Below are 13,291 nucleotides of genomic sequence, written 5' to 3' on the forward strand. Positions count from 1 at the left end.
ATGAAAGAGGAGGTGTGATGGTGTGGGGGTGCTTTGCTGGTGACACTGTTGGGGATTTATTCAAAATTGAAGGCATAATGAACCAGCATGGCTACCACAGCATCTTGCAGCAGCATGCTATTCCATCCGGTTTGCGTTTAGTTGGACCATCATTTATTTTTCAACAGGACAATGACCCCAAACACACCTCCAGGCTGTGTAAGGGGTATTTGACCAAGAAGGAGAGTGATGGGGTGCTGCGCCAGATGACCTGGCCTCCACAGTTACCGGACCTGAACCCAATCGAGATGGTTTGGGGTGAGCTGGACTGCAGAGTGAAGGCAAACGGGCCAACAAGTGCTAAGCATCTCTGGGAACTCCTTCAAGACTGTTGGAAAACAATTTCAGGTGACTACCTCTTGAAGCTCATCAACAGAATGCCAAGAGTGTGCGGAGCTGTAATCAAAGCAAAAGGTGGCTACTTTGAAGAACCTAGAATATAAAGACATATTTTCAGTTGTTTCACACCTTATTGTTCAGTATATAATTCCACATGTGTTAATTCATAGTTTTGATGCCTTCAGTGTGAAGCTACAATATTCATAGTCATGAAAATAAAGACAACTCTTTGAATGAGAAGGCGTATCCAAACTTTTGGTCTGTACTGTATATATATATATACACACACACACACATATATATATATATGTATATGTATGTATATGTATGTATGTGTATATGTATATATATATGTATATATGTATGTGTATATGTATATATATGTATATATATGCACGCCACGTTTCTGAGATAACGTTTTGTACAGACTGAAAATTATGCAACTGAACTTTTTTATTTATTTCTTGCTTTATTTTTAAAAAGCATACATTCCAAATAGGATTGTTGGCCAATATAAAACACAAGTAACCAACAGTGTTAGTTTTTAGTAACTGTTACAAATTGTAACAAGTGTGTAACCACACTGAAGTACAAGTTAACTTCCTCAACCGACAAAACCGACATGACTCTAAATAATATCCAAAACAGCTGGACATGGTCAAATGATCCAACTTGGTGGTATTCATGGCAACCAGACATTTGTTAAATTGGAAAACATGTTTTAGGCACAAGTCTACTCCATTTAAATTCAAGTCTGTGAAAAATGTTGAATCAAAAATATAAAAGATTATCCTATCAGTGCATTTTCCTACTTGCATTGTAATTAGTAAATATTCAAGAAAGTAAATGTGCCAACACAGAAACAATGTTTTCACATGCTGGCAAACATAAACAACAACAAATCATTTTCAAGTTCCAGCTATAACATTGTTAAACTAAAGTATTTGAACTGGGACATAACTTTAATGAAAAAGACATGGTAGTCTTTATTTATTTCCCAACATAAAGCTTCCTCTGAAAGTAAGTGTCCCAAACACTGAAACACCTGACACTGGGGGTTATAGTCTAGACTTTCTTCATTAGCAAAAGGAGAATATTTTTTGACAAACAGAAGCATTTCTGCTTTCTCACACTGGATGCTGTTTCCTTTTTCACCAACAATATGCGATGCAGTTGAAAACAGAGGTTCAGAGTCCACACTTCTACATTCAATTCAATTCAAAAATACTTTATTAATCCCAAAGGGAAATTAAATGTTGTTGTAGCTCATTATGAGGGTTTCCTCAAAGAGCCGTTGTAGATGCTGATAGCTGTGGGCAGGAAGGATCTCCTGTAGCGCTCCGTCTTACAGCTGATCTGAAGAAGCCTCTGACTGAAGACACTCTGTTGTTGTAGGACAGTCTCATGAAGAGGATGCTCAGGGTTCTCCATAATGTTCTTCATTTTATGAAGAATCCGTCTTTCCACAATGATCTCTAGAGGTTCCAGAGGAGTCCCCAGAACAGAGCCAGCATTTTTTATCAGCTTGTTGAGCTTTTTTAAGTCCCTGGCTCTGATGCTGCTTCCCCAGCAGATGAAGGTAGAAGAGATCACACTTTCCACAACAGACTTATAGAAGATATAAAGGACCTAAGCTTCCTCAAGAAGTACAGTCTGCTCTGTCCCTTCTTGTAGATGGCTTCACAGTTGCATCTCCACTCTAGTCTGTTGTCCAGGTGAACACCGAGGTATTTATACTCCTCCACCACCTCCACTTCTTCTCCCATGATAGAAATAGTTTTTGACTTATTCCTGTTTCTCTTAAAATCTACAATCATCTCCTTTGTTTTAGTCAAGTTCAAAATGAGATGATTGTTTCCACACCATGCCACAAAGCGGTCCACCACCTTCCTGTACTCAGCTTCTTGTCCATCTCTGATCCACCCCACAACTGCAGAATCATCCGAGTATTTCTGCAGATGACAGGAGTCTGTCTTGTACTGGAAGTCTGAGGTGTACAGAGTGAAAAGGAATGGTGAGAGTACAGTCCCCTGTGGTGCTCCTGTGCATGTACATGGAGCTAAAAGGTACTTGTGTGCTGCTCTGGACAGGGCTGGAAAGCGAGACATGTTGCTTTTTCAGTACTGCAAGGAGGCTTTTATTTCTGAGAATAGAGGGCTCACTAAGATAGCCATGTACCTACAGGAAAGTAGACAAGTGTATTGCTATGTATGTGTGATACATTACCAGCAATCTAGACTTTGCAACATTATCCTCTGGTCTGAGCAGAGGACAGAGCTACAGGTCCGATTTCAAGAGGGCAGTGAAGCATTTATGCATTTGGTGCTGTGAACCCAAGAAAGGGAGAGATCACCTCTTACACAGCCTTTCAAATAGCTAAAAGCTGCTGCTCACATTCGCGCCTTTTTAGATACTGGCAGACCTTTTAACCCTGACACTCATTAACTTAAAAATAAAATGTGTGAATGTATATTCATTGTGCAATAACTTATTAGAGGGCAGCACTAGATTTGTTTGGTGTTTTTTTCTTTGTTTTTCTTTCTCCTGCAATGTAGCTTCATGTAATCAATTAAAAATGAAATGGATTTTTTCTTATTATTATTGGATAATGATTAGGTGGCAGACGAGGAAAAGTAAAAGGTCCCACATTTAGGATCTCTGGAGTCCAAGTTAATGCCAAGCTTGTTATCTCCCACGAAGAAGAACTGGCTCCCCTTCACAAGGCCATCCCTGCTGATCCTGAAGAGAGAAAAAAGTAAGGTTTCTTAGGTTATGTTGTGTGGTAGCTGTAATAACTGTACAAATATGCAGAACAGAGTTGCTGCACGCAGCACGTCTACAGTTGTTTTCCTAAATTTCCGGGTTTGTGCTGTGTCCTGCCCCCATCATTTCTGTTCAATGGGAACAATGAACATCACCCGCGTGGCTTTGTTTACAAATAATAGTTCACTTGTAAAAACTACAATGTATAAGCAAACTGCACCAAACAAAAAAAAATAAACTCCGCTTTTGTCCGGGCCAAACAAGCGGACTAAAGGACATTCCTGGTATGAATACACCCTTAATAATTTGATTAGCACATCCTTAAATCCTCCAGTTTGTCCTAGGGTCCATGTACTCAGGCAGTTAGATGTAAAAATTCATTAATACATAAAAACCATCTAATAATAGAAAAAAGTACAAGCAAAAATAATTCCATCATAGGTTCCTAGAAGGTCTTCTTATGTTGATGATTTTGTTTGAAATGTTCCTTTTGAAATGATGACGGTGTTAATTAAAATGTACACATTCTAAATCTATCTTTCACCACATGCTTGTTATTCTGGCTTGAAATTTTTCAACTTCTCCTTTTATGACACTTTTTACCTAATAATATTGAAACACACTGAGCTAGGTAATGGTAATCTCTTTATATGGCCTGCTTCAAAAGAAAATAGAATTTTTAATTAATAAAGTTCCATGTAATAAATCAACTCAACTGTGTTTTAAATGTATTATTTTTAATCATGTGACCGTCCTATTCGGATTTCTAATAAAGGATAATATAGTTCTTGCATAAATTCTCCACCACCAGGGTAATATTGTTTTATGGACAAGTACGTTTTTATGTCTAGATATTAACTTTTTGTAATTATGTAGGTACATGATTCCATGTCACTCAAAGGCAGCACACTTTGACATTGAGTGGGGGAAGGAGGATGATTCAAGTCTTCTCATTGGAATTTATGAATATGGTTATGGCAGCTGGGAGATGATCAAGATGGACCCAGACCTAAATCTCACACACAAGGTAAGTTCACAACCTCTGAATGTATGCTCATTACGTAAACAATTATTCCAGCCTTTTTATGGAGGTGTAATAGCACCAAGCTCTTCCACTGAATGAACATTAGCTCACTTATAAAATCATCTGTTGTTGTAAAACTAACCTAAAATTGCTTTTACTTGGCCTTGACAGGCTACTAGGCCAAGATATTGTGCAGAAATGATAAATGTTAAATAATGTGGGGGTGACAAAAATCGTTACTACTGTAACGCAAAGTCCGCATAGACAACTGTGTCATCGGTGACACGTTTCGTGGGCACTTTCTTATTTCAACAATTTTAAACATCAACATTGACAATTTTCAAGTTGATATATTTATATAAAATCCATGTATCTATCCAGGCATTGGCTATGCTTGCTTATGCTATGAAAGAACCAAATCTACAGTCAGTTCTATACTTTGCTGTTTTTTAAGTTTCACAACACTATAAAATCGACGTGGTTGACCTTGGTTTGATTACCCGTTCTTGGGTCATTTGCTGCATGTCTCACTTCTTTCTCCACCCTTTTTTCTGTCTAATTATTGTAACATAAAAGCCACTAGTGGGGAAAAAAAATCTTAAAAAAAAGAATTTGACCGAAGTAAAAAAGTCATAATTTAATATAATTTCTTTGACTGGAGAGACCAGAAACATACCGAATTGTGATTTTTGTGTACCATTACACCCCTAGTGATTACATAAGCAATTCATTTTTTAAAGGTTCTGATCCAAAAATGACAGGTTCTATATTATCTGAATCTGAAAGCAGAAAACTTTAAGTTGTCCAGGTTTTTAGTTTACGAAAGACAGGCCTGAAGTCTCCCTAACTATTTGGATTCATAAGGATTTATGGATAAATATAGCTGAGTCTCATTACCAACTGTATAAACTTCTGTGTGGATAACATCATCCCCACCAGAACGGTGAGATGCTTCCCCAATAACAAACCCTGGATCACCAGTGACCTGAAGGACCTGCTTAACAAGAAAAAAAGAGCCTTCAGAGAGGGAGACAGATAATTATTGAGAAGTATACAGAAGTAACTTTAAGTCAAGACACAGGACACAGGAAGAAGGGGTACAAGAAGAACCTCGAGAGCAAGCTCCAGCAAAACAATATCAGAGATGTGTCGTCAGGGATGAAGAAGACCACAGGCTTCAAACAGAAAGATGATCAGACCGATGGATGTCTGGAAGATGCTGATTTTCCCTTTGTCTCCCCCTTCAACCTGTGTGTCTCAAGAAGTCAGGTGAAAGATGCAACTGGAAAGACTGAACCGGAACAAGGCTGCAGGTCCAGATCGTGTCAGCCCTAGAGTCCTGAAGGGTTGTGCAGAGCAACTCTGTGGGATTCTGCAGCACCTGTTCATTATTAGCCTGGCCCAGAAGAGGGTTCCAGTGTTGTGGACAACCTCCTGTCTTGTTCCGGTACCAAAGAAAATTCACCCATCAGTCCTCAATGACTATAGACTTGTTGCACCAACATCCCACATGAAGGTCCTAGAGAGACTCCTGTTGGCCCACCTGAGTAAGCAAACAATGAACCATCAGAGCCCCCTTCATTTTGCTTATTGTTGGGAAGTTGGAGTTAAAGATGCCATCATACACCTGCTTTAACAAACCCACTGTCATCTGGACAAAGCCAGCAGCACCATGAGGATCATGTTCTTTGATTTCTCCAGTGAATTTATTAACACAATTCAACCTGATTTGCTTTGTCAGAAACTCCAGAAGACTCAGGTGGAGGCCTCAACAATCTCCTGGATCAAAGACTACCTGACAAACAGACCATAGTTTGTGAGACTGAAGGCTTATGAGCCCAACCAGGTAGTCTGCAGCACAGGAGCACCACAGGGGACTGTACTCTCACCATTCCTCTTCACTCTGTACACCTCAGACTTCCAGTACAAGACAGATTTCTGTCATCTGCAGAAATACTGCAGATGATTCTGCAGTTGTGGGGTGGATCAGAGATGGACAAGAAGCTGAGTACAGGAAGGTGGTGGACCGCTTTGTAGCATGGTGTGGAAACAATCATCTCATCTTGAACATGACTAAAACAAAGGAGATGGTTATAGATTTTAAGAGAAACAGGATGCAACTGTGAAGCCATCTACAAGAAGGGACAGAGCAGACTGTACTTCTTCAGGAAGCTTAGGTCCTTTGGTGTTTGCAGCAAGATGCTGCATATCTTCTATAAGTCTGTTGTGGAGAGTGTGATCTCTTCTGCCATCATCTGCTGGGGAAGCAGCATCAGAGCCAGGGACTTAAAAAAGCTCAACAAGCTGATGAAGAAGGCTGGCTCTGTTCTGGGGACTCCTCTGGAACCTCTGGAGATCATTGTGCAAAAAAAGGAATCTTAATAAAATGAAGAACATTATGGAGAACCCTGAGCATCCTCTTCATGAGACTGTCCTACAACAACAGAGTGTCTTCAGTCAGAGGCTGGGATGAATAAAGTATTTTTGAAAGGAATTTGAATTGAATTACCATAATTGTGGAATTTTATGCCATGCTGTCTGTTAATTTTAAGTGGAAAAATAAATATAGTAAAGAAAACTGGGACAGGAACTGAATACTGTGGTACTCCACACGTAACCCTGGAGCGTGAAGATTTATCATTAAGATGAACAAACTGGAATCTGACAAAGGACATTCAAACTGGTTTAGTGCCATTCCATTGAGCCAATCATATTTGAGCCTTTCTAAGAGAATACTGTGGTCATATGTAATGAATTTTGCACTGAGAATTATTTACTATCAAGGATAATCAGCTGAAAAATTGGGAGTTGACTGATGTATGCTTATAACATAAACCTGTTACTGCAGCAAGATTCTGTAAGACTAAATTAATCTATAATTACAAGTTAGGTCATTTATTGATGCAGTCATTGAAGAGATATCTTCAGTAAACCACATTTAAAGATTTTATTCTTCTAGTCGCTTGAGTAGTATTTATTTTCTTAGTAGTAGTATTTAGGATTTCAATTTTATTCAGTCGGTCATGGAGATGGCTGCTCACACTAAGCCAGGTTCTGCTGGCAGTTTTTTCCTGTAAAAGGGAAATTTTCCTTTCTGCTGTCACCACATGTCCTATAGACTCGTAGTCTAAAAATGGAAGGAAAAAAATTGACGCCTAGTCATTTCTTTTTAAATTTAAATAATAGGAAGGGCACAGAAAAAGTGATCTAAACACAGTACTACCCGCTGCGATGTGTGTGTGCGTATTTATGTATGTGTATGTATGTATATGTGTATACACTCACCGGCCACTTTATTAAGTACACCTGTCCAAATGCTCGTTAACGCAAATTTCTAATCAGTCAATCACATGGCAGCAACTCGATGCATTTAGGCATGTAGACATGGTCAAGACGATCTGCTGCAGTTCAAACCGAGCATCAGAATGGGGAAGAAAGGTGATTTAAGTGACTTTGAACGTGGCGTGGTTGTTGGTGCCAGACGGGCTGGTCTGAGTATTTCAGAAACTGCTGATCTGCTGGGATTTTCACACACTACCATCTCTAGGGTTTACAGAGAATGGTCCGAAAAGGAGTATATCCAGTGAGCGGCAGTTCTGTGGGCACAAATGCCTTGTTGATGCCAGAGGAGAATGGCCAGACTGGTTCGAGCTGATAGAAAGGCAACTGTAACTCAATTAACCACTTGTTACAACCGAGGCAGGCAGAAGAGCACCTCTGAACACGTCGAACCTTGAGGTGGATGGGCTACAGCAGCAGAAGACCACACCGGGTGCCACTCCTGTCAGCTAAGAACAGGAAACTGAGGCTACAATTCACACAGGCTCACCAAAATTGGACAATAGAGGATTGGAAAAGCGTTGCCTAGTCTGATGAGTCTCGATTTCTGCTGCGACATTCAGATGGTAGGGTCAGAATTTGGCATCAACAACATGAAAGCATGGATCCATCCTGCCTTGTATCAATGGTTCAGACTGGTGGTGTTGTAATGGTGTGGGGGATTTTTTCTTGGCACACTTTGGGCCCCTTAGTACCAATTGAGCATCGTGTCAACGCCACAGCCTACCTGAGCATTGTTGCTGACCATGTCCATCCCTTTATGACCACAGTGTACCCATCTTCTGATGGTTACTTCCAGCAGGATAAAGCGCCATGTCATAAAGCATGAATCATCTCATACTGTTTTCCTGAACATGACAAAGAGTTCACTGGACTCAAATGGCTTCCACAGTCACCAGATTTCAATCCAATAGAGCAGCTTTGGGATGTGGTGGAATAGGAGATTCGCATCATGGATGTGCAGCCGACAAATCTGCAGCATCTGTGTGATGCTATCATGTCAATATGGACCAAACTCTCTGTGGAATGTTTCCAGTACCTTCTTGAATCTATGCCACAAAGGATTAAGGCAGTTCTGAAGGCAAAAAGGGTCCATCTCGGTACTAGCAAGGTGTACCTAATAAAGTGGCCGGTGAGTGTATATATGCAGTGTATAACATGGTGTTTGTGTTCATTGTGTTGCTGGAAATATAACGTATAATTATATTCAGCTGCTACCAGATGATCCTGACAAGAAACCACAGGCCAAGCAGCTCCAAGCCAGAGCAGACTACCTCATCAAATTACTGAGCAAGGACCTGGCCAAAAAAGAAGCACAGAAACAAAGTGGAACAGTGGGTCTCATATTCATCAATATATTATTTCAAAGTAAGACCTGTTGAACCGTTTGGATCTTCAATTAACTGTTTTGTGTATTCCTAGGCAAATTCACGGAAGAGGAAGCCCAGAAGAAAAATCAGCAAAACGCTCAAGTCCGTAAAGGGGGATGATCTGATGAAAAGCCCATCTTCAGATCTGGCATCAGACAAGAGGTCCGATGATGAGAATGAGATGGATGTCGAACAGGTAAACTTGAATCCTATTTGCCTGTTTTTTTTATTTAATGCCTTGTTGTTTCTTTTATGGATATAGTAACATAAATTTCCGTTTCAGAAGATGGTAGCAGAGAAGGTTCCAGGCAAACGTGTTGGAGATAAGTTGAAGGGAAAGTACGATTATGATGAGCATGAGCTCAATGCTTCTTCATCTGAAAGAAATGGTGAAGAAAAAGAGGAGAAAAAAGAGAAGGATGAAAGCTGTGACATCAAAGAGACAAAGGAGTCAAAAGAGAGGAGGGAAATTAAAGTTTTTGAGCCAATTCAGAAGCAGGAGGAGGCTGGGGAAAAGGTGAGGAAATGTTTTCCACAGACAAAACAAAGACTTGTCATTGAATATAAGACCATTATTTAATATAGCAAACATAAAATTGTCTCAAACTTTTATTCCAAATTCTTTTTATCAGATTGAAATAAAGACTGAGGCACGAGAACGAACAAAGAAAGCCTTAAACTTATCAGTCCAGAAGACATCTAGTGCAGACAATATGCAAGGATGTGAGGAGTCTGAGGAACTGGACCAAAGAACCTTCAGTGTGGTATGTTGATCAGTGCTTCAGTCTTATTTAAGCACATCATATACACACTAAGTGAAGGAGCCAGCATGTGTTGACACAAGAGGATGGGACAGCAAATTTGACTTAATGTAATGTACTGTTTCTTGTACGTCAAACCATTAAGGCTTTTAAAAACAAGAAATACATTTTAAATTGGATCTTGAAAATAGGACAAGTTGCTATGGTTGCACAGTAATATCTTAATATTTTGGGGTTGATAAACTATATTATTTTGACATATTCTAAAGTGCCTATATAAATGGCCAACGTTACAGGAAAGTGCATGGCAGACTCAATAGTAAAACCCTGTATGGAGCTGTTGGAGTCACAGTTGGATTTTGAAAGTTTTGTGCAACAATGTGAAGATAATGAGTATTAGCAGCCAATCAATACACAAATTTCTTTTTACTAACAACCTTCAGTCCTAGTCGATCTGCATTCTCTTGGTGATCCCTTGAAGTTGTCCTCGACTGTGACTCTTAGTGTGATGACCTAGGAGAAGCAGTCAGATGACCCTGGGCTCTGGTTGCCAAGGGTCAAAGAAGCCTGCTGAAGTAGTTGAGGAGGATATGAGTAGAAGTCTCGGTCAGTTAGGTGTACGAAAATTTGCTGTGCAACACAAAGAGAGAGAGAGAGTATGGTGCAAGACATAAAAGACAATAAAATTAGTCTGATAACCTTGATAAACATGGAGGAAAAGTAATTATTTGTATGTGCATTCTGTTAATTTCCTGCTGAGTATATCATGCAAAACCTGTTCAGGACACTCATTGTGCAATTATACATGTATGTATTTATTATACACTTCTTTTGTATCCCTCTACACCAGGGATGTCAAACTCCAGTCCTGGAGGCCGGTGTCCTTTAACTTTTAGATGTGTTCCTGGTCCAGCACACCTAAAACATATAGCCTAATTGCATCCTCTGTATGCAATCAAGTTCCCAAGCTAATGACATACTTGTTTGATTCAGGTGTGTTGAAGCACAACCACATCTGAAAATTGCAGAACACCAGTCCTCGAGGACTGGACCTTTGATACCTGTGCTCAACACACTCAAACACCTCTGAGCCACAATGTACTTTTTCTACCCTAGTTTATCTCCTCTGCTAACAACTGTTCTAACAGTATTTTTGTTAATTCACACATTTATCAGATAAACTGATGTTTTCACTTTAATCAGAAAGGTGCTTTACTCTTTCGGTCTTTGCTTTTAAAGTCACTCAGTGAGTAAAACATTTACTCAGTGATAGTTGCACTGTTGACTGAGAAGAACAGATAAAGATCCCCTCTGTAAGGTGGAGCTGGGGTGGCCAGGTCTCTGTCAAATGTTGTCCACAAAATCCCTCTGCAACCATGGTGTAAGAACTCTATTAATAAAACATAGATTCCAAAATGTGACAGCTGTCATTTCCACATGCAACTCTTCATTTGGTTTCTCCTTGGTCTGTTAACTTCCTTTTTTAAATGTTCCAAACACCCAGAATGTTCTGTTAAAATCCATTAAGACCCAGTCATCACTGAGAATCCCAGAGGTGTTTCTGGCACAGCCAAGTTGAAGCTGCACTATATTGCCAAAAGTATTCTTTTTCCCATCCAAATAATTGAAATTAAGTGTTTAAGTCATTTTTGAATGAATGGGTTGCTCTCAGGAGCTCAGTGAATTCCAGCTTGGCATTTTGATTGGATGCCACCTGTGCAACAAGTCTAGTCGTCAAATTTCCTTGCTCCTAAAGATTCCACCATCAACTGTCAGTGATAGAACACCTTTGGGACGAATTAGAGTGGAGACTGAGAGCCAGGCCTTCTCGTCTAACATCAGTCTATGAGCTCAAAATTGTGCTTCTGGAACAATGGTCAAAAGCTCCCATGAACACGCTCCTAAACCTTGGGAACAGCCTTACCAGAAGAACTGAAGCTGTAATGGATGCAAAGGGTGTATCAACTTCATATAGGACCCTATGAATTAAGAATGTCAGGTCACTCAGATTTATGTGTATTTGTTATTTCAAGGCTGGACTATGCAGTTAAAAGCCTTCAGCTGATCTAAAATGCTGCATCAATAGTTCTGTTAAATAATACAATAAAAAAGGGAGATCATATTTCTCCTATTTTAGCTTCCCTTCATTGGCTCCCTGTTAAATCCAGAATAGAATTTAAAATTCTCCTCCTCACATATAAAGCCCTTAATGATCTAGCTCCATCATACATCAGAGATCTGATTGTTCCATACATTTCTAACGGAGCACTTCGTTCTCAAACTGCAGGTTTACTGATGGTTCCTAGAGTCTCTAGAAGTAGAATGGGAGGCAGATCCTTTAGTTATCAGGCTCCTCTCCTGTGGAACCAGCTCCCAGTTTTAGTCTGTGAGGCAGGCACCCTGTCTACTTTTAAGGCTAGGCTTCAAACTTTCCTTTTTGATAAAGCTTATAGTTAGAGTGGCTTAGTTTATCCTGAGCTATCTCTGTATTTATGCTGCTATAGGCTTAGGCTGCTGGAGGACATAATGACCACTTTCACTCTCTCTGCTATACTATCATATCACTCTGCAATTTGTTGTTATTTGCTGTTATTTCAACTTTTAACTCTATATTCCCTCTCTGTTTTTTCTCTTTCTAGAAGCTACATCTGACCTGGCTCTGTTTTTAGCTGTGGCACCTTCATGGAGGGGAGCATCAGCCAAGTTGCTGCTGCCAACCTCTTAATGCTCACAGATGATACACTTGGCCATGTCTTTCATTGTTTAACCTCGTCTCTCATAGACATAGCTACTGGCTGAGTTTCTACTGTGACTAACTCTATTTGCTCTCATTCATCCTCTAGACTTGAACACTGGCTCAGAGTTCATCTGCCTAGCCGTCTTTCTCTCCTAGATGACGCCATTAAAGGAGCTATAACCATTAATGTTTCACTTTTCTTTTCTACAGAAAGTACGACTGGATTAGTGCCTCTGTGTTCTTTTTGTGTCTCTGCTCTGTTCTCTCAAAGCCCAAATACTGAGCCTAGTTCTGCTGGAGGTTTTATTCCTGTTAAATAGGAGTTTTACTCTCCACTGTTGCTACATGCCTGCTCAGTTTGAGGGATTGCTGCCCAGTCAATGCTCATCCAGGAGGAGTGAATGCTACAAGTCAGTGATTCGATGCAATCTGCTGGGTTTCCTTAGATGGAAAACTAACCAATTTGAATAAAAAACAAAATTTTACTGCATTGTTTGATAGTTCGGATTAATTGGAATGTATGAACCCGACTTGGATTCTGTATGATTCGATTGAATTGACTTTGTAAAGTGCCGTGACATGACGTGTTGTGAATTGGCGCTATATAAATAAAACTGAAATGAATTGAATTGGTTATGTAAAATTCTTCAAAAAATAATTGCTTATCAATTGTGTAAGCGCCTTGAGACATGTTGCGAATTGAAAGTGAATTGAATTAAAAACATGCAAGTCAAGGCAGGTGAGCAAATATTTTTGGCAATATAGTGTATATCATATCACCCTAGAGTATTAGTTGTGTTTTTCCTTTCTTTTTTGTTTTACTTTTTTTAATCACAAGAAAAACTATATGAGCACAGGAATGAACTCATTAGAACTTAATTAGGAAATATAACATGTAATGTTTTTGATCAATTTAAAG

At 39.6% G+C, this 13,291-nt stretch overlaps 1 protein-coding gene across 2 annotated transcripts in view; it reads left to right on the forward strand.

Annotated features, from left to right (window-relative positions):
- Window positions 1–13,291, forward strand: part of chd1 (chromodomain helicase DNA binding protein 1) — a 159,990-nt gene that overhangs the window by 127,935 nt on the left and 18,764 nt on the right. The window contains exons 26-31 of one of the 2 annotated variants that reach the window (XM_047372502.1): window positions 2,995–3,133; window positions 4,018–4,168; window positions 8,716–8,838; window positions 8,927–9,070; window positions 9,158–9,391; window positions 9,507–9,638. In XM_047372502.1, the coding sequence (XP_047228458.1) occupies window positions 2,995–3,133; window positions 4,018–4,168; window positions 8,716–8,838; window positions 8,927–9,070; window positions 9,158–9,391; window positions 9,507–9,638 (923 nt within the window). The remainder of the gene's footprint in view (window positions 1–2,994; window positions 3,134–4,017; window positions 4,169–8,715; window positions 8,839–8,926; window positions 9,071–9,157; window positions 9,392–9,506; window positions 9,639–13,291) is intronic. The other variant, XM_047372503.1, reaches the window with a different exon arrangement.

The sequence above is a fragment of the Girardinichthys multiradiatus genome, chromosome 8, assembly GCF_021462225.1.
Source record: "Girardinichthys multiradiatus isolate DD_20200921_A chromosome 8, DD_fGirMul_XY1, whole genome shotgun sequence".
In the NCBI taxonomy this organism is placed as follows: Eukaryota; Metazoa; Chordata; class Actinopteri; order Cyprinodontiformes; family Goodeidae; genus Girardinichthys; species Girardinichthys multiradiatus.